This window comes from Tetrao urogallus (genome assembly GCF_951394365.1).
Source record: "Tetrao urogallus genome assembly, chromosome: 10".
Taxonomy (NCBI): domain Eukaryota; kingdom Metazoa; phylum Chordata; class Aves; order Galliformes; family Phasianidae; genus Tetrao; species Tetrao urogallus.
The window spans coordinates 2,600,556-2,620,666 of record NC_136823.1 but is presented as its reverse complement, the minus strand read 5'-3'; the positions used below and the strand labels follow the sequence as shown (position 1 = coordinate 2,620,666).

At 58.9% G+C, this 20,111-nt stretch overlaps 3 protein-coding genes across 3 annotated transcripts; 2 read left to right on the top strand and 1 right to left on the bottom strand.

Annotated features, from left to right (window-relative positions):
* Window positions 1-1,467: 1,467 nt before the first annotated feature.
* Window positions 1,468-3,968, top strand: LOC306950334 (guanylate-binding protein 1-like; the record flags this gene model as incomplete). Its single annotated transcript, XM_079540565.1, has 9 exons — window positions 1,468-1,660; window positions 1,733-1,860; window positions 1,933-2,042; window positions 2,126-2,310; window positions 2,391-2,633; window positions 2,739-3,019; window positions 3,089-3,301; window positions 3,377-3,643; window positions 3,761-3,968. The coding sequence occupies 9 exons, from the start codon at window positions 1,468-1,470 to the stop codon at window positions 3,959-3,961; spliced, it is 1,821 nt and encodes a 606-aa protein (XP_079396691.1). The 3' UTR covers window positions 3,962-3,968.
* Window positions 3,969-6,982: 3,014 nt separating this feature from the next.
* Window positions 6,983-10,949, top strand: LOC306950164 (guanylate-binding protein 3-like; the record flags this gene model as incomplete). The annotated part of the gene is made up of 9 exons (XM_079540322.1): window positions 6,983-7,175; window positions 7,263-7,390; window positions 7,467-7,576; window positions 8,056-8,273; window positions 8,356-8,598; window positions 9,104-9,378; window positions 9,603-9,815; window positions 9,889-9,991; window positions 10,502-10,949. 9 exons carry the CDS (start codon window positions 6,983-6,985, stop codon window positions 10,888-10,890), a joined length of 1,872 nt encoding a protein of 623 aa, XP_079396448.1. The 3' UTR covers window positions 10,891-10,949.
* Window positions 10,950-15,528: 4,579 nt separating this feature from the next.
* LOC306950333 (PHD finger protein 7-like) lies at window positions 15,529-18,755 on the bottom strand (the record flags this gene model as incomplete). The annotated part of the gene is made up of 10 exons (XM_079540564.1): window positions 15,529-15,869; window positions 16,010-16,128; window positions 16,280-16,393; window positions 16,554-16,913; window positions 17,103-17,227; window positions 17,484-17,585; window positions 17,677-17,768; window positions 18,037-18,157; window positions 18,369-18,489; window positions 18,706-18,755. 10 exons carry the CDS (start codon window positions 18,753-18,755, stop codon window positions 15,529-15,531), a joined length of 1,545 nt encoding a protein of 514 aa, XP_079396690.1.
* Window positions 18,756-20,111: the final 1,356 nt, after the last annotated feature.

The window sequence follows — 20,111 nt, the reverse complement described above, 5'->3', positions numbered from 1 at the left end:
CCACCAGGCAGGTCAGGCACCATCTGCCCTCGGCAAAGCCGTGCCGGCTGCCTGGGGTCACCTGGTCGTCACTCATGAGCCTTAGCGTGTCATCCAGCAGGATCTGCTCCATGACCTTCCCAGGCACACAGATCAGGCTTGCTGGCCTGGAGTTCCCTGGCAGCTCCTTCCTCCCTTTCTTATACATGGCAGTGACGTTTGCCTTTTTCCAGTCTCCATCTCCTGACAGCCCGGACATTTCAATGATGATGGAGAGAGGTTCAGCAACTGCATCAACCAGCTCCCTCCATACAAACAGCAGCAGAGGGTGGGCAGTGATGCTGTTGTGCAGTGGTGCAGGCACACTCTGGCTGTACCGTGGTGGTGTGTGACAGTGTGGTGGTGCAGGTGCATTTTGGCTGCAGCACTGGAGGTACAGGGTTGTGGCGCTGGAGCACAATGGCGGTACCATGGAGGTGTTGTGTGGCGGTACAGAGGCACTGTGGCTGCACCATGATTATTGCGTAATGGGAAAGTGGTGTTGTGTGCTGTTAGTGTCACACTGTGGCTGTAGCATGGTGCTGATGTGCGGTGGTACTGGCACGCTGTGGCTGTGAAGGTGGTCACTGTGATGGTGTTAGATGGCATTGCTGGCTATGTAATGTCTATTCCATAGCTTTGTGACGCTGTGTGGTGGTGGTACCAGCACTCTGTAGCTTCCCCATGGGCCTGTGTTTGCCTTTTTCCAGTTTCTGGGGACATCTGCCAGCCAGCCGGCTCAGCAACTGCATCAGCCAGCTCACTCCGTACAAACAGCAGCTGGGGCTGGGCCCTGCATGGCCAGCACAGTGAGGCTGCTGTGCAGTGGTGCAGGCACACTCTGGCTGTACCGTGGTGTTGTGTGATTGCGTGGTGCTACAGGTGCATTTTGGCTGCAGCATTGGAGGTTCAGTGTTGTGGTGATGGCACACTGTGTCTGTACCATAGAGGCACTGTGCTCTGCTGTCGGGGTGTTGTGGATGCACCTTGGCATTGTGAGGCAGTAGCAGCACGGCTCCATGTCCCACAGGACATGGAGCTGGACTGGTGCTGGACTGCTTCAGGCATGAGGCAATGGTACTGCAGCTGTAGATGAAGTGGCTGCAGGAGGAGAAGCGCTGCATCCAGCAGCCATGGGTGTCATGGGCACCGTGGTTGTGCTGTCCCTGCCCTCAGTGGCCAGCCAGGTGTCAGGCACTGTCAGCAAAGTGCTGCAGCATGCTGGAGCTCTTATCCCCACCAGCAGTCCCTGCAGTGAATCCACCGATATGGTACAGGTCATGTGACTTCAGTGAATTAAGCAGTATTCCGGGAATTAGTATTCCAGGAAAGGAAGAGAAAAAAGGGAAAATCAAAGACACAGGATGTGGAGGGTGGGGAGGAGCAGGACCTGGCTTCACTATATATTGCAGTTTCCAGTCTGTGATCACAGCAGGCAGCAGCACAACCATGGACGCTCCGATGCTCCCAATGCCGGCTCCCCTCTGCCTGGTGACCAACAAGGACAGCGTGCTGTCCCTCAACCGCACGGCGCTGGCAGTGCTGCGCAGTGTCACCCAGCCCCTGGTGGTGGTGGCCATCGCTGGGCTGTACCGCACTGGGAAGTCCTTCCTGATGAATCGGCTGGCGCAGAAACGCACTGGTGAGCAGAGGGGGAAACCCCATGCGTTTGGAGGGGCATCCTGTGGGATTTCTGACAGCTCACTGCCCACAGGCTTCCCGCTGGGCCCCACGGTGCATGCGGAGACCAAGGGCATCTGGATGTGGTGCCTGCCCCACCCGCGCCGGCAGGGAGTGACCTTGGTGCTGCTGGACACCGAGGGGTTGGGAGACCCCAAAAAGGTGAGTGCAGGGGTGATGGGGTCCCAAAAACCCCGTGGAAGTGGAGCCCCAGTAACTTGGATATATGTGCAGGATGACGATGACAGCGACGCCTGGATCTTCACGCTGGCGGTGCTGCTCTCCAGCACCCTGGTGTACAACAGCATTGGCACCATTGACCAGCGGGCACTGGAGCAGCTGCGGTACGGGGATGGCCGGGAGGGAGGTGATGGTGTGACAAAGGTTCTGCAGTGACAACGCTGACGGGGTGACGTGGGTCCCACAGGCTGGTAACGGAGCTGACGGAGCACATCCGCGTGCGGGAGGAGAACGACAACCCAACATCCAACTTTGTCCGCGTCTTCCCGTGCTTCGTCTGGACCGTGCGTGACTTCACACTGCAGCTGCGGGCCGGTGAAAAGGCCCTGAGTGAGGATGAGTACCTGGATGACATACTGCGAAAGCAGACCGGTATGGCCACCAGCGTGTGTCCCCAGGCGTCACCGTGTGCATCCGCAGTCGGAGGCTCTGTGCTAACAGTGGCAATGCAGGGGACGGGAAGAAGGCCAAGGAACGCAATGAGCTGCGGAGCTGCCTGCGCGACTTCTTTCCCCGCCGCAAGCTGTTCACGATGGAGCGGCCAGCAGCTGACGCGGATCTGCAGCGGTTGGAGGAGCTGCGGGAGGACGAGCTGCAGCCAGGCTTCCGGAAGCAGGTGGACGCCTTCTGCCGGTACATCTGGGAGGAGGCGCCAGTGAAGGTGTTGCCGGGTGGGCACCAGGTGACGGGCAGCGGTGAGTGGCAGCAGCGTGAGAATGGGTGGCGTGCGGGGGACGCGTGCCGGTGACGGGGACACGTGCGTGGCGGTGACGCGTGCGGGTGGCCGTCACCTCTCACAGTGCTGGCAGGCCTGGCGGAGAAATACGTGGCGGCCATCACCAGCGGCGCGGTGCCCTGCGTGGAGAGCGCAGTGACAGCGCTGGCACGGGCCGAGAACAGTGCAGCAGTGGAGGCGGCGGTGGCCGAGTACCAGCGGGGCATGGAGCAGGGCCTGGTGCTGCCCACGGCCTCACGCAGTGCTCTGGTGGCCGTGCATCGGGACTGCGAGCAACGCGCCATCGCCCTCTTCCTGTCCCGTGCCTTTGCCGACCATGAACGCCAGTACCATGCGGAGCTGGTGGTGAGTTGCCGTCACACCGTGGGGTTTTGGAGGCACGGCCGTGCACTTGAGCACTGATCTGTGGCGCAGCGCAAGCTGGAGGCGGCCAAGGACGAGTTCTGCCGGCGCAACGAGGAGGCGTCGGAGCAGCGGTGCCATGCGGTGCTGCAGGAGCTTTGGAGGGATGTGGAGCTGCGCCTGCAGAATGGGGACTACGTGGCACCTGGTGGTGCACAGCTGTTCAAGGAGGACCTGAACCGCGTGCTGGAGGAGTACAAGCGGCGGCCCGACAAGGGTGTCAGGGTGAGTGGGGTGTGGGGGAGGGCGGTGGGGTGGCACCAGGTGCGATGGAACTGTGCCGCATGGTTGTGCGGTCAGGCGGAGGCGGTGCTGGAGGTGTTCCTGCGGGAGCGCGAGGGGCTGGCACAGGTGTTGAAGGCCACTGAGGTGCAGCTGGAGCTGGCGGAGCGGCAGCGGGAGGCAGCAGCGGCCGAGGCAGAGGCGGCCCAGAAAGCGGCAGAGGCACAGCTGGAGGAGCAGCGGCGCACCATGGAGGAGCACAAACGTCAGCTGGAGCAACAGTTGAAGGAGGAGCAGCGTGCGTGGCTGGAAGAGCAGCAGCGCGTGTTGGAGCACCACAAGAAGGTGAGCGCTGTGATGGTGCTGCGAGCGTACCACAGATGTGTTCTGTGCTCGTAGCAGCACACTGGGCTGTGCTGTGGCATTGTATGCTGCTACTAACACGGCTCCCTGTCCATACAGGAGTATGAAGCACTGGTGCAAGAGGGCTTCAAGCGTGAGGCGGCAGCCATGCAGGAGCTGATCACACAGCTGCAGAAGGAGAAGAAGAACAGGGAGCGGGACACCTGGATTAGCTCAGCTCTGAACGTTCTCAGCAACATTTTGGCTCCATTCCTGCCTGGTGTGGCAGGAAAACTTTTGAATAAACTGCGGCGCATGTGATGTGGACTGTCCCCCAGCAGCTGTCCCTGCAATAAATCCAGTTGCACTGCCCAGGGTCTTGTCATTTCAGGGAAGCGTGGGGCTTAATTCCAGGAAAGCAAAGGCAGCAGAGGCAGAAGGTGGACTATGGGGGCTGGGTGTCCTTCCATTTTAAGTTCCAGAGCGGTGGCCACCACAGGCATCACACAGAATCATAGAATCACAGAATCATGGAATCACAAACTCTAGTATGGCTTGGGTTGGAAGGGGTGTCAGTGACCCTCTGCTGCCAAGCTCTCAGCTGCAGGCTGGTTGCCCAAGGCCCCTCCATGGCCTTGCCCACCTCCAGGGATGGGGCACCCACAGCTTTGGGCAGCAGTGCCAGCGCCTCACAGCCCTCTGAGTTAAAACCTCCTCCTCATAACTCACCTAAATCTGCCCTCTTTTAGTTTTAGACCTTTCTTCCCTACCCAATTGCCATCAGACCGTGTAAAAAATCACTCTCCATCCTGCTTATAAGCCCCTCAGTAATGAAAGGCCTCAGCGAGGTCACCTCAGAGCCTTCTTCTTCTCCTCCCCATTCTGAACACCCGTGCTCTCTCAGCCTTTGTTTGCAGAGGAAGAGGTGCTTCAGCCCTCTGAGCGTCTTTCTGGCCCTCCTCTGGGCCTGCTGCAAAAACTTCACATCGTTCATGTGATGGGGGTCAAGATCTTCATGAGCAGAGCAGAGGGCAACAATCCCCTCCCTGCCTGCTGACCACTCTCTGTTGGTGCAGCCCAGGATGCAGTTGGCCTTTCTGGGCTGCAAGCGCACACTGCTGCCTCGTGTCCAGCTTTTGTCCAGCAGGACACCCAACTCCTTACCTCAGGGTGGCACTCATGGAGTTCTCCCAGCCTGCACATCTATCTGGGATTGCCCCAACCCAAGTGCAGCACCTTGCACTGGGCCTTGCTGAACCTCCTTAGGCTCATGTGGGCCTACTTCCAAAGCCTGTCCTGGTCCCTGTGGATGGCGTCCCTTCTTCCTCTTGTGTCAGTGACACCACTCAGCGTGGTGTTGTCAGCCAACTCAATCCCACTACGACACTGACCAAGATGCTGAAGAGCAGCGGCCCCAAGAAGGTCCCCTGGGGACACGGCTCGAGCCCAGCCTCCACCTGGACATGGAGCCACTGAGCACAACCACCTGGCTGTGAACATCCAACCAATTCTTATCCACCAAAGAGTCTACTTTCTGAACTCATCTCTCCGTTTTACAAATAGGGATGCGGTGCAGGACCACGTCAAAGGCCTTGCACAGCTTCAGGTAGGTGACATCAGCCGCCCTTCCATTGTCCCCCAGTGCCGTCACTCCATCACAGAAGGCCACCAGGCAGGTCAGGCACCATCTGCCCTCGGCAAAGCCGTGCCGGCTGCCTGGGGTCACCTGGTCGTCACTCATGAGCCTTAGCGTGTCATCCAGCAGGATCTGCTCCATGACCTTCCCAGGCACACAGATCAGGCTTGCCGGCCTGGAGTTCCCTGGCAGCTCCTTCCTCCCTTTCTTATACATGGCAGTGACGTTTGCCTTTTTCCAGTCTCCATCTCCTGACAGCCCGGACATTTCAATGATGATGGAGAGAGGTTCAGCAACTGCATCAACCAGCTCCCTCCATACAAACAGCAGCAGAGGGTGGGCAGTGATGCTGTTGTGCAGTGGTGCAGGCACACTCTGGCTGTACCGTGGTGGTGTGTGACAGTGTGGTGGTGCAGGTGCATTTTGGCTGCAGCACTGGAGGTACAGGGTTGCGGCGCTGGAGCACAATGGCGGTACCATGGAGGTGTTGTGTGGCGGTACAGAGGCACTGTGGCTGCACCATGATTATTGTGTAATGGGAAAGTGGTGTTGTGTGCTGTTAGTGTCACACTGTGGCTGTAGCATGGTGCTGATGTGCGGTGGTACTGGCACGCTGTGGCTGTGAAGGTGGTCACCGTGATGGTGTTAGACGGCATTGCTGGCTATGTAATGTCTATTCCATAGGTTTGTGACGCTGTGTGGTGGTGGTACCAGCACTCTGTAGCTTCCCCATGGGCCTGTGTGGCTGTGCCAGGAAGGTGTGTGGTGATGCTGGCACGTTGCACACGTACCATGGACTTGCTTTGTGGTGGTCCCAGCACACCGTGTCTGCATTAAGCTGCTCGGTGGTGGTGCTGTTGCATTGTGGCTGCACCGCGGCACCGTGTGGTGGCAGCAACCCCACTCCCTATCCCACAGCACTGCAAGGCACTGATGAACGAGGGTTTCAAACGCATGGAGATGGCAATGCAGCAGATGATGGAGCAGATGCAGAAGGAGAAGAGGGAAATGGAGATCTTCTCATGGTACAGCATGGGTGTGAACTTCCTGAGTAATCTGCTCACATCTCTTCAGCTCGTGCTGTCAGACAATGACAGCAAAGAGGAGGTCAGCGATGAGGACAGCGATGAGGACAGCGATGAGGACAGCCATGTGTAGCCCTGTGCCCTGCCAGCTGTCCATGCAATAAATTCTGTGATGCTTTCCAGGTGTTGTGATTTTGGGACAGCACTGGGCCCTGTTTGGGTAAAGCAAAGGAAGCAGCAGCAGGAAATGCGTCCATAGCAGCTGGGTGTGCTTTCCCTTTCGGTTCTGGCTGCTGCATGGCCAAGCAGGCTCTGGTGCCTCTGACACCGGCCCCCCTCTGCCTGGTTTGCTAAAGCAGCATGCTGTCTGTCGACCCCCCCCACACAGTGCTGATGTGCAGTGCGGGATCACCAGCCCTTTGGTGGATGTGTCCATCGCCGGGCTGCACCATAGTGGAAGTCCTTCAGTCTGGATGACAGGATGGGTGTTGTCTCCAACCAGTTGCGATATGCTGTGCCTGTGCCAGCTGCCCCTACAAGAATGAAGGCCACAGCTGAGGCATTGTGATTTCGGGGAAGCGAGGGGTGTTTACAGGAAGGGAAAACCAACAGCAGGGGGAGGGCTGGGTTTGCTTTCTCTTTCCGTTTCAGCATTGCAAAGCCGCACACAGCAGCACAACCATGGATGCTGCGGTGCTCCCGATGCCGGCCCCGCTGTGCCTGGTGAACAACAAGAATGGCGAGCTGTCCCTGGACCCCACGGCGCTGGCAGTGCTGCAGGAGGTGGCCCAGCCCCTGGTGGTGGTGGCCATCGCCGGGCCCTACCGCACTGGGAAGTCCTTCCTGATGAATCGGCTGGCACAGAAGCGCACTGGTGAGCTGGGGGCAGAACCCCATGCATTCCTTCACTGCGGGGCGTTTCGGGGTATGCTGGGGATTCCTGACGGCTCGCCACCTGCAGGCTTCCCGCTGGGCCCCACGGTGCAGGCAGAGACCAAGGGCATCTGGATGTGGTGCCTGCCTCACCCACAGCGGCCCGGAGTGATGCTGGTGCTGCTGGACACCGAGGGGCTGGGAGACCCCACCAAGGTGGGTGCTGGGGGGAAGGCTGGCCCCATATCTCTCCCCGGTGTCCAGAACACCCCTAACCCAGCTGTGGGCACAGGGTGACAGCCAAAACGACGCTTGGATCTTCACACTGGCGCTGCTGTTGTCCAGCACCCTGGTGTACAACAGCATAGGCACCATCGACCAGAAGGCACTGGAGTACCTCGAGTATCCTGCAGGGAGCTGAGTGGATGGGGGACGTTGGGGTGAAAGTTGGGGACTTGGGGCTATGGGGGACTTGGACAACGCGGGACACAGGCTGTAGCTGTGGGACTGGGGCAAAGGGAGATAGGGCTAGGGTGGGGGATTTGGGGTGAAACTGCGTGTTTGAGGCTACAGGAAACCTGGGGAAAACCTGTGTGACATGGGCAGCGTGGGACGTGTGGCAAGACTGGGGGATGTTGGCAAAGTCAGACTGGGATTTGGGGAAAAACTGGGGGAACTCGGCAAGGGGGCAGAGGACTTAAGGGCAAACTGAGGGATTTAAGGGTGATTCAGGCTCTAAGAGGGAGTGCAATACTCAGGGCGTAGATGGGCACCGTGGGGCAGGACACAACGTACAGAGGAGGACAGAAATATTTGGGGGGTACACAGGATTCTGGAGGGGACACAGAATTTGGGGAGCGTTGTGCTCCTGAGCGGGGCAGGCTGGTGACACAGCTGTCGGAGCTGATCCAGGTGCGGGACAGGGACAAGGATGGCAACAACGGCGCTGAAAGAGAAGATGAGGCTGAGGACTGCGAGTTCATGCGCTTCTTCCCCAGCTTTGTGTGGGTGGTGCGGGACTTCACACTGGAGCTGCGTGTGGACGAGCGGCCCATCAGCGAGGACGAGTACCTGCAGCAGACGCTGGAACTCAAGCAAGGTGAGCGCTGGCCCCCTTGGGGTCATTAGGGAGGCCCTAACGAGGGGCTGCGCCAGCACCAACAGCTGCCTGCCTGCCACAGGGTACGGCCGCAAGGTGCAGAACTACAATGCGATGCGGCAGTGCCTCCGCAACTATTTCCCCACGCGGAAGTGCTTCGTGCTGCCTTCGCCACTGGGCACAGAGGAGCACGGGCGCATGGAGGAGCTGCCCGAGGCCGCCTTGGCCCCACGCTTCCTCCAACAGGCAGCCAAGTTCTGCGACTACGTGCTGAGCTCCTCCAGGCTCAAGACGCTGCCTGATGGCAGAGCACTGACAGGGCGAGGTAAGGGGAGGGTGGGAGCGGGGAGAACTGGGGACACAGAGGACAACAGGGTGGTGGCGAGGCAGGACAACAGGATGACAGCGTGCTGACTGCAGGCTGATGATAATGACGTCATTGTGAGGGACGACAGGAGGTCCAAGGAAGGACAGTGATGATGGCAAATTGGATGATGGGGGGACAACAGCAAAAGCAACGGGGCAACTGGGATGAAGGCAAGAGTGCCATGGGTCAACAGGCTGAAAACGGGGTGACAGTGGTGACACAGGACAACAGGGGGACAATGACAATGGCAACATGAGACAACGGAGTGGAAACACTGGGGACAGCAGAGTGATGACAACGGGACAGAAGGGATACAATGGCAACACAGTGCGACACAAGTCAATGACTGGGCGATGACAGGGTGACAGTGGGGCAAAATACACGGGGAAGACAGGGGACAACAGCAACACACAGCAGCAAGGTGCCAACAATGAGGCAGGTGTCCCTGTGCCATTCCCCACAGCCCTGAGCACGCTGCTGAGCAGCTACGTGGAGGCCATCAACAGCGGGCGTCTGCCCTGCCTGGAGGGAGCAGCAGCAGCCATGATGGCCAACGAGAACGCAGCTGCGGTGGCGGCAGCGCTGGAGGCCTATGCCAGGGGCATGCGGGGGCTGTCACTGCCCACAGAGCCCGCACAGCTCTCGGCCGCGCACGGGGAGCACCTGCACGAGGCGCTCGTCGTCTTCCAGCGGCGCAGCTTCCGGGATCGCAACCAGGAGCACCAGCGGCGCCTCATGGTGCGTGGCCACCCCCCTTGTGCCACAGCGCCGTCCCTGTCCTCGCCACCCTGCTCCTATTCCTACCAGGCTGCCCTTGTCTTCACGACCTTGTCCCCATCCCCTCAAGGCACTCCATCTCCATTACCTTATCCTCACGTCCCCCCAACACTGCCTCCGTACCTGTGCTCCCACCTGCACTCTCCCCATTGACACCGTGACCCTGCCCCCATCCTGTCCCTCAGGAACAGATCAGCACGGAGTACAGCCGCCTGCAGGAGGAGAACAATGCAGCATCGCGGCAGCTCTGCAAGGCGCTGCTGGCTGAGCTGGCGGGGGCACTGGATACCAGCCTGTCCCGTGGGGCCTATGCACAGCCCGGTGGCTACCGCGCCTATGAGGCCGAGCGGCAGCGGCTGCTGGAGGCCTACCGGCAAGCAAAGGGCAAGGGCCCCAAGGTGAGGGCAGCTCTAGGCAGGGGATCGGGAACAAGGAGGTGAGGCCGTGCCTCAATCGTGTGGGGATGCACAGGCCGAGGAGGTGCTGGATGAGTTCCTGGCGGAGCGCCGGGCAGAAGCGGAGGCAGTGCTGAAGGCAGACAACGCACTGAGCGAGGCCGAGAAGCAGCTGGAGGGTGAGTGGCGCGTCCCAGTGCCGTCCCTTCTCTCCTTCCCCCCTCACCCATCCCCGGGTCCTCCAGGAACAAGAATAATGCATTGCATTATTCCTTGGGGACATCTCACAGCGTTCCCTTGTTCCATGGGCCGTGTCCCCCAAGGACAGCACATGGCATCCCCATGTACTCTGGGAATCCTTATAACCCTTCACAGGCATCTCATGATGGCCCCAGCACTCGAGGACTCCCCTTCTCCCCAGGGACATCTCCCAGAGTACACACATCTCTTGGGGCGTCCCACTGCACCCAGGAGACACCTCAAATTGCTCCTTTTTCCTCCCTGACGAACCCTCACCCCATCCCCACATCCCCGCACTCTGTCCCCAGCCCCTCCATCTCCTCCCCACGTCCCCTTGCACTGTGGCTTTGGCCCATCTCCCCGTGCCACGGGGACCCCCACTCGGTTCCTTAACCAGAAGCACAAGGCTCAGCTCCTGCTTACTCCTCACCCCGTCCCTTTGTTCCCAGACCAGAAGCAGCAGACGCAGCTCCTGGAGCAGCAGCAGAAGGCGACGGCGGAGCGCGAACGGCAGCTGGAGGCGCTGCTGGCGGACGAGCGCAGCAGCTACGAGCAGAACCTGCGAGCCCTCGAGGCCAAGATGCAGGCGGAGGCGGAGAGCGCGCAGCGGGAGCTGGAGCGGGTGCTGAAAGCGAAGCTACAGGAGCACAGCGAGCTGCTGCAGCACGGCTTCAACGAGCGGGCGGCGCTGATCGAGCGAGAGATGGAGGCGCTGCGGCTGGAGATCAACAGCAACAAGAAGCACGAGCTGGCGGCCAGCGTCTTCAACGCCGTGGGCGCCGCCTGCAAGTTCGCCATTGCGCTAATGCAGAGCAAGTCCCGGGGCACAGCCGTGTAGGCGACTGCACGCCGCAAAGCCTCCGCCCGCCCCGCTCTGGCGGCGCAATAAAGCGCTCCTCCCGCACCCCGCTCTCCGCGTCCCTGTCTCGCGGCGCTTCCGGCGCGGTGACGCCATAACCCGTGCGACCTGAACCGACTGCGCCCCCTTGCGACGGCACCGCGGCGCGGCACTGGGAGGGACGGAAGAAGGGAACGAACGAAACCTTTGATTGGGTGGCACGATCTCGCGAGAGCGTGGGCCTTCCGTCTCCTCCCCGGCTGGTGGAGCTCACTTCCGGGTGTCCCGCGCGTGTGGGCGGTGCCTGAGCTGCAGTCCCGTTTGTGCCCGTAAGGCACCGCAACGTGCCGCAAGGCAGCAGAGCAGCGCCATCCCAGGCCGCGGCGAGCGTTTGGAACAGCAGAAATGCCATATATTCTAGTGGCATCTGTTAGAAACATGGGTCTTGAATTATGTGGTCAATTCTCACTTGCAAAACTGCAAATATGTTTCCCTGTACTTTAACTATCAGATCACAATATAGATATTCTTTTGCAAGTCTCAGAGGCATTGTCCACAATAGGTCTGGGTGTTCATGGGATTAGATCTGCACATAGGAATTTCCCAGGATCTACAGGCTCAGGGCAGAGAAGGCATCAGCACCCATGAGAAACACAAAGCTTTCAGCATCCTGGAGAGCAGTGCCAGGAAACAAACCCTGTCCCAAACACAGAAGTGTCCTGCTAGCTTCTCCTCCGGGCCTTACCTTCGCTGCTCAGCGCAGCAGGTGCCTTTGCCTTGTGGCCATCCCAGAAGAAACGCAGGGCAGCAATGAGCCGGTGCAGGAAGCACACCATGTACTCTGGTGGGCACAACACAGTCAAGTGCTAGGGCAACAATGAGAGTTCAGCCATTAGGGCAGCTGTGAAGGTGCTTCTTAGTTCTGGTGGCCACGTGGGCCAGGCAGAAACTTCCTGCTCTCAGTCCTGCTGAAAGCACATGCACCCGTTTGCAAAAAGCACCTCTGGTTTCCAGCACCGGGATGGAGCCCAGCGCTGATGGCACCTAGCTGCTTCCACCTCTGGAAAACCCCTGGCCCTACAGTAACAAGCTGGTGTGATGGGAGGATGGATACCACGTGCTCTGCCTCTGAAGGTGGGCTGCTCGTTAACGCAGAGAGGCTGGTGAGGAAAGGGCTTCCTGCAGTAATGATAATATCCCCACCTTCCTTAGCTGCAGGCCATCAGCCTGAGCCAAGGCCAGAAGAGCGGTCCTCACCCAGGTGGTGAAGAGGATGCTCTATCTAGGTATCAATTGCTCATCTGCTGGAAGCAGCTCAGCCAAAAGGGCAAGAGCTCCCACCCCAAAGGTACCAGAGAGCTCTTCAGGTGAGGCCTGTGGGAAGGCTGTCCCTCTGACTTACCCCTCTATTGCTAGCATTTTCCTGAAGAAACTTGCGGAATTTGTTCAGGAAGATGTATCTGGATGCTTCCCCCTGGCAGGAGGAAAAGCAGGTGGTGAATTCACAGGGAAAGGAACTCCCAGAGAAAGGCATTAGCAGAGCTGTATATGCTTGGGAAGTATGTTCAGCAAGAGAAAGCAGTTGACCCAGCTACCACCATTGCTGGAGCACCCATGAGCATGTGGACCACTGTTTTGCAGTGTTGTGTCTTCTGAGGCCCATAGTGGGACGCTCTGATGACGGCCAGAAGATGCACAGCTTTATGCAGCTGAACATCCTCCACCTGCTCTGTAGAGGCACACGCTCACACGCCTGCCATTTCTTTTCTCTCTGGAATTAATATTAATTATTAGAGTAGAATGTACTGCAGTCAGACTGTGTCTGCCTAGTTCAACAGAAACACAAGGCTGGCCCAGGTGCAGCTCATGTCATCACTCAACACTGGCAAAGCAACAGAGCCCAAAACATGTTTCTGCAGTTCAGCCTGCCTTACTGGATCAATTAGTGAACTGTTTCTGAGGACAGAATGTCTCCTCACCTGCACTTCTGTAAGTTACAAGTCCTGGGATGCAGACACAATGTAGCAAAAGATCTACAGAGTGCTTACCCCTCGTCTGTCCTTGTTGTTCAGCAGCAGCTTCAGAATTTGAACCTGGAGACCTTCCACCACTAAAACAGGGACACACTGTTTGCTACTGGACAGTAACAACTGGAAAGCAACTGCCCCTGCTAACTCCACCAGTGCCACAGTTTTGTGGTCCAGCAGGCAATTCATGTGTCTGCACTCCCCTCTCAGCGACCTGCCAACACAGACATCACAGTCATTCCTACTTCTAAACACCTGTAACCTGGCAGATGTGCAAACACCACAGTGCTGCTCAGCAACTACCCTGGGAATCACAGCCGAATTATCATTTGCACAGAATGGCATGGAAAGGCATTGGACTCGGCACAATATGAAGAGCCCTGCTCAGCTCCAAGGGCAACCCTAATCCTTACAAGGTGTGTGATTACCAGGACATTTTAAAGGCAGGTGGCACTTATGGCCTCATCCACTTGAGACTGATAGAAATAGAAGGAAATAGAAGGAAAGAAATAGAAGGTCTTAGTCCACTCTTCTCTGAAAGACGATGGCAGCATCTGACAGTTTTTCATTCCAGCTGACTTGTCTCAGGCTGTAGTTTCGGGCCTGGGAACAATTCGTACTCAGGCTGGCCATTGCTCATTGTCCAGTGGAGCTAGCAGAGACTGGAGCTAACAAGGAACTTAAAGGGGAGAAGGAAGAAAGAGGGATCAGTAACCTGCTGAGCAATGAGGAAACACGTAGATTACACACAGCCAACGTCAAGACGAGAAAACTGAGGGGGTCTGTGTGGAAGGTCTTTACAGTGCTAAACCTTTTCCCAGAAGAATCATTTCCTTCAGCTTTTTGAGTACATTCCATTTAACAACACACTACAAAGGCAGTGAAAGGGACCTGCCATGACAAACAAACCGAGAGCTTTTAGTCTCACAAGCCCATTTCCTTCAACAGGCAGCATCACACTCACCCCAAGTAAGTCATCATCAACCAGCAGGAGCCCCTCAAAGCCACTCGTGTGGTCCAGCACCACAGTAGAGGGACCGAGCCGGCCCTCTGTTAACTGATCTGAAACAGAGAGTTGCAGACAACTTGTCAGAAAAAGATGTGCAGGATTTAAAGGTAGCTCTGAAGTGTTGCCAGATAGACTGCAATGGTACCTGAATTCTGCACTCAGTGTTACACACATCAGACCGTGAGAACTTCAGGAAAGAACTTCAGGACACCCATGAGATCTAAAAGGAAGCTTGCACAGCAACAGCCTAGGCCTGAGCTAAGCAGCAGTCAGGTCATAAATGATAAAGGCTTCATTTATGAAGCTTTCATGTCATCTGAAAGTTTTATCTCTGCAAAGTTCAAAGGTCAAACTCTGAGCCAAACGTTTGGCCAGCGTACCACATAACTGAGGGCAAGCTCTGCCTGTGGTCTGCAAGAAAAATGCTTTGTAGGAGAAGAGCCAGGATGCATCCTGCCACTTCCTACCTCGTTCAGGGGAACAGATGCTAGCAAGAACAGAGGCAACAGGCTGAGGTCGCGCTGCCAGGGGCAGCCCCTGGACCGGGCCCTGTTCGGCGCACCGCCGCGCTACGGCGAGCCGCGAGGGCCACGCGACAGGGCGGGCGCGTTGCTGGGAGACGGGCGGAGGCGCCGAGCGGACCGCGTTCCGCACCCGCGGCGTGAGTCCGCGCGGGGCGTCCACGGATGCGCGGCGGCCAGCGAGAGCCGGAGGGGGAGGGAAAGCGTCCAGACGACCCGGCCGGCGGGGGATGGCGCGGGGACACCGGCCGGAGAGCGCTGGGTGCGCGGCGGAGTGCGGCCGGCGGGCCCGGAGCGGGCGTGGGAAGGAAGGTTTGAAAAGCTGGAATTAGACGAGGCCGCTAACGCGCCGTGTTGCGAGAGCCAAGGGGGCTGCGACCGCGCTCGGGGCTGCAAGATGGCTGTGGCACGGCAGCAAAACGTCACGCGCTGCACTGGGTGTGTTGGGAGAACACACTGGGTGCAGGAAGAGAGCGGTGGGCTGCTTCTCTGGGCAGTTGGAGCGAGTAAGTAGAGAGTGGCCATCCCGCTTAGGAGCAGCGGCAGCACTGGTATTGCTCGCACAGGAGGCGTGGCGCCGGACTTTGGGACAGAGAAGAGTGGCTCACGCGCTCGATGGGCTGCGTCACCCCAAGCCTGGCAGCATCCCCAGAGCAGCAGCAGCCCTCAGACCTGAGGCACTGCTGGAATGCAGGAGGAAAGCCTGGGTCCTGGCCCACCCACAGCCGGCAGCAGCCACGGGTCTGCCAAATGCAGCAACATCCCCACAATGACAGAAACACCCCCAGAACGGGGCTGCAGCTGCCAGCCTGGCCTTCTCCACATTGTGTGTTGGAAACGTTGCGCCTGCTGGAGTCAGGGCCAGAACCCAGCTCAGCCTGAACCGGGCTGGGGGGAGGAAGGAGTGGGTTGGGTGTGGGGGAGAGGAGATGCCCGTGGTTGCAGCCCCTAAAGCTGCCCACCTCGGGAAAGGCAGAGAAGAACCAAACTGACAGTGGCATGATGGAACTGTCACTTTTATTGATGGTCTTTGATGACTTTATACAGCAATTGGAGCTGGCACACGGCTGCTCCTATGACATCAGTGGGGCCGGCGGTTGATGTTCTGGGCCCGACGTGGAACCCGGGAGCGGCTTCGGCCCCAGGCTGGCCGTCGCCGCCTGGACCGGCTCCTGCGGCGTCTTTGGGGCTGGCTGTTGTTCTGTGCAGCCCGATGTTCCAGAGGCGAGCGGCTGCGAGTCCTGGCCCGCTGTGTCTGCCCGGAGAGCAGCTCAGGCACCTGGGAGCTGTGATCTGGTCCCGATGGTGCCTGGTTGGTGGTGTCGGAGCTGCTGCTCTCCTGTCCTGTAGGGCCTTGGGATGGCCCCAGTCCCTGCTGGCTGGTGGTGTTGGGGCCAGCGCTGTCCGCATTGGTGCTGGAGGCTGTAAGGGGAGGCAGGAAGGTGAGCGGGACAGATGTCCGGCCCGGGGTGGGACAGGCTCTCATCCCTCCAGGGCCAAAGGGACTTGAGCAAGGCCTCGCCTGGCCCCAGCCCAGCAGCACGCGGCCGTTTGCCTCTTACCGATGCCCTCTCCAGCACAGGCGTTGCACTCCCATCTGGTTGTGCTGTGACTCAGGTTGGAGCAGAGTCGATGGGTGCCTTGTGCAGCGCAGGAGCTGCAGAGGAGCAGCTGCCAGGGCCTGGGGAAACAAATGGGTTGTGGCCGTGAGGACAAAGTGAGCTGAGCCAGGGAGCGCCCGGCACAGCTCTGGTGCCCAGTGTGTGCTCTCCCAGGCCGTGGTGAGGCTGCGATCCCACGCAGAGCCCCAGAGGGCTGCTGAGGGAACTCACCCCTCTCCCTCTTCTTGTTCCCTGCCGCCTGGGTAATGGCAGTCGCTGGCATCGCAGCGCCGGTGCCTAACTCCCAGGGATGCGTAGGCACGGTTGTTCTCCCACTTTGGTTTTCTGCCAGAGAAAGGAGGGAATGTGATGAGCTCCCAGTGCCTGTAGACTAAGACTGAGCAAAGGCACCCCCGCAGCAAAGGGCCAGGCCTGCTGGGGCAGTCCTTGGGCAGGCACAGCTCTTGTGCCCTCCTGTCTCGAGAGCTGGCTGAAGGCCACCCACCTGGCTGGGATGTGGATGCCCAGGTTGATCATTTCCTGAATGAAGACCTCTCTGTCTCGGCAGAGAGGGCACTGGAAGCAGCGAAGCCCAGCGCTCTTGGCCATTCCCTGCAGCAGAAACACAAGCAGTGTGAGCGTGAGCCAGGCCTGGTGCTGCTGAGCGCCTGCCTGCCTGCTGGGCGAGGGGAGAGCTCCTACCTGGATGCAGGCGCGGTGGAACCAGGCGTGTTGGCAGGCAGGGCACACCATGGTGCTGTACGACCTGCAGACCCCCACGGGCTCCATGCAGATGATGCAGGTCGTGTCCTGCGTTGGCGCCGTCTCCACTGGCTGCTGTGGGAGGTGCTCCCAGCAGAAGGACCTGGAGGAAGATGGGAGGGACGGGCAAGGTGAGAAGTGCTGCCAGGAGGGCAGAGGAACAGGAAGGAGCCCCAGGCCTTGGCTCTGGCTCTGCCAGGCCGCTGGGAGGCGTCACGGCGCGCTCCTCGCTTCTTTGGCTGGTGCTGAAGCAGGGGTTGGAGGCCCGCAGGCGATGCCTGGCAGCCCTTACCAGTGTCGGTCAAAGTGCTGGGTGACGCATTGACCCTGGTTGGCGCAGGGGAAATGGAAGCTGCGGTCGCAGCCCGTCTCCGCGCAGGTGATGGTGGCCCCGCGCTGGCCACAGACGAAGCAGAGCTGTAAAGAGCAGAGCATTTCCCATCAGCTGCAGGCTCAGGGCCTACGCAGCGGGCCCCGCACCTCTGTGCAGGGCACGGGATGGGGGCAGGGCTGGCTGGCACTCTGCAGAGCTGCCTGCTGAACAGGGCTGGTCTGCAAGAGCAGGGATTTCTCTTGGGGCTGGCTGGAAGGGCTGGGATTGCTTTCTTTGGACCAGGCTAAGCTCGCCATGCCTCCGCTGGCACCAAGCTCCCTGTTCCGGTGCGGTGCTCACCGTCTGCTCTGCCTGCCTCATGGTGCGAATGAGGTCTTCAACGTAGAACAGACCTTTATTTTGATTGTCTATTCCATGTTGACAAAGACCGTTGGCAAATCCCTGTAGAGGAGGAAAGAGCATGATGTTATTAATGCAGAAAGAAGGGAAGCACTGGTTGGAGGAAGGTGTCAGGAGGCACGAGGGAACTCACCACACAAAATGCATGGAAACACATCCCATACATCTCGTATCTCCTGCCGAAGATGGATTTCTGGTTATCCACTCGGCCACAGAGCACGCATGCTGGAGAGGAGAGAGAAACAGCAGTGAGCACCTTGGGGGGGGCTGTCACAGGGGCTGCTGTGTGCCAGCATGCCAGCTGAGGGACAGGGCTGGTGGCCATGGAGAGGAAGGGGCACTGCAGGCCCAACGGTGCCAGCAGGTGGCCACAGCCAACTGCGGACCCCTGACCAAGGAGCAGAGGGGCCTTGTGTGCCCCTACCTCCCCTCTCTGCCACTGGCAGACCCCCAGCACCCCTCTGCCCTGCATGCAGGGATCCTTTGCTCTCACCTGGCTCACTCGAGCCGGTGGCATCCTGAGTCCCCTCAGACATCGTGTGCACAAATGGCGAGCACTCACACAGCAGAGTGTCTGTCCCAGCAACACCAGGCTTTCTCCTCCGCGTGACAACCTAGGGGAGAAGCGGGATGAGGCTGAGTTCTCAGCTCAGGCCCCGAGCGCTGGGGAACCCTCCTCCCTGGGCAGCCTCAGGCAGCCCCTTCCTCCCTGCTCACCTCACCAAGTCGCACTGAGCTCGGCCTGAGCCCCGCAGCCTTGGCTCTGTTCTGCACCCCGCAGGTCACAGTGGCCGTTCTGTGCCACCCTCTGTGATGCCATCACACCTCACCGGGGCTGAGGGCACCCAGGCAGCAGGGCGGAGGCTCTTGCAGCCAGCGCAGGGTGAGGGGCCCGGTGCCGGACGCAGCCCCGCTGGAACCCGGCGTGTTGATGCTGCTGAAGGCACTGGGCGACACGTCCACCCTCCTGGTCCCACCTGAGTGCTGCCAGGCCTGTGGCTCCAGCAGTATCCCAATCAAGCGTTCAGCTGTTCCCGTGACTTTTTGTTGCTTGCTGCTGATTACCTCTCACTACAATAAATGACTCGATTCACAGAATCACAGCGTCTCGGTGGTTGGCGAAGACCTCTAAGATCCCCAGGTCCCACCGTCCACCCCCCACCTGCCCACGTCCCTCAGTGCCACATCCCCACGGTGCTGGGACGCCTCCATGGGCGCTGACTCCCCCAGCTCCCCATGCAGCTGTGCCAGTGCCCGACCGCTCTTTCAGCAAAGACGTTCTTCCTAGGATCCAATCGGGATCCCCTGGTGCAACTGGAGGCCGTTCCCACTCCTTCCATCGCTGTTACCTGGGAGAATAGGCCAACCCCCATCTCACTTCAATCTCCTTTCACATAGTTATATGGAGTGAGGAGAACTTGTTTTTTTTTCCCAGGTGCTCATTTGTTTGGCAAAAGCTTCATTTACGTTCCAAAACTTTATTAGGGGGTCAAAACCTCTACTGTGTAGAATACAGCCTCTCGTGTTAATCTGGTGGACTTCTATGATAGAGCGACCGCTCTGGTGGATGTGGAAGGGCAATGGATGTCATCTACATCTGGTGCTCTTCAACATCTTCAATGACAGACAGTGGCATCGAGGGCACCCTCAACAAGTTTGTGGATGACACCAATCTGAGCGGTGCAGTTGATACATTGGAAGGAATGGAAGCCAACCAGAGGGACGTGGCCAGGCTGGAGGAGTGGGCCCATGAGAACATAAAGATGTTCAATAGGGCCAAGTGCAGGGCGCTGGGTCGGGGCAATGCCAGGTGTTTATACAACTGGAGGAAGATCTCCTGGAAGCAGCCCTGCAGAGAAGGACCTGGGGGTCCTGGCAGATGAGAAGCTGGCCATGAGGCAGCAGTGTGCGCCTGCAGCCCGGAAGGCCAGCTGTGTGCTGGGCTGCATGAAAAAGGGGCGGCCAGCAGGAGAGGGAGGTGATCGTCCCCCTCTGCTCGGCTCTTGTGAGGCCCCATCTGCAGCGCTGCGTCCAGGCCTGGGGCCCAGCACAGGAGCAGGTCCAGAGGAGGCACTGAGATGAGCAGAGGGCTGGAGCAGCTCTGCTGTGAGGAAAGGTTGAGGGAACTGGGCTTGTTCGGCTTGGAGAGGAAAAGGCTCCAGGGAGAACTCATGGCCTTCAGTACTTGAAGGGAGCATGTAAACAGGAGGGGGAACGGCTGTTTGTGAGGGTGGATGGTGACAGGACAAGGGGGAATGGTGTTAAACTGAGACAGGGGAGGTTTAAGTTGGATATCAGGAGGAAGTTTTTCACCCAGAGGGTGGTGAGGCACTGGCACAGGTTGCCCAAGGAGGCTGTGGATGCCCCATCCCTGCAGGCATTCAAGGCCAGGCTGGATGTGGCTCTGGGCAGCCTGGGCTGCTGGTTGGTGACCTGCACACAGCAGGGGGTTGGAACTGGATGAGCACTGTGCTCCTTGTTAATCCAGGGCATTCTGTGATTTGATGATCATCAAAAATCTCTGCTGAACACCTTGGAAGTGGTTGCAGTTCTTAGTGAGCTCCCATT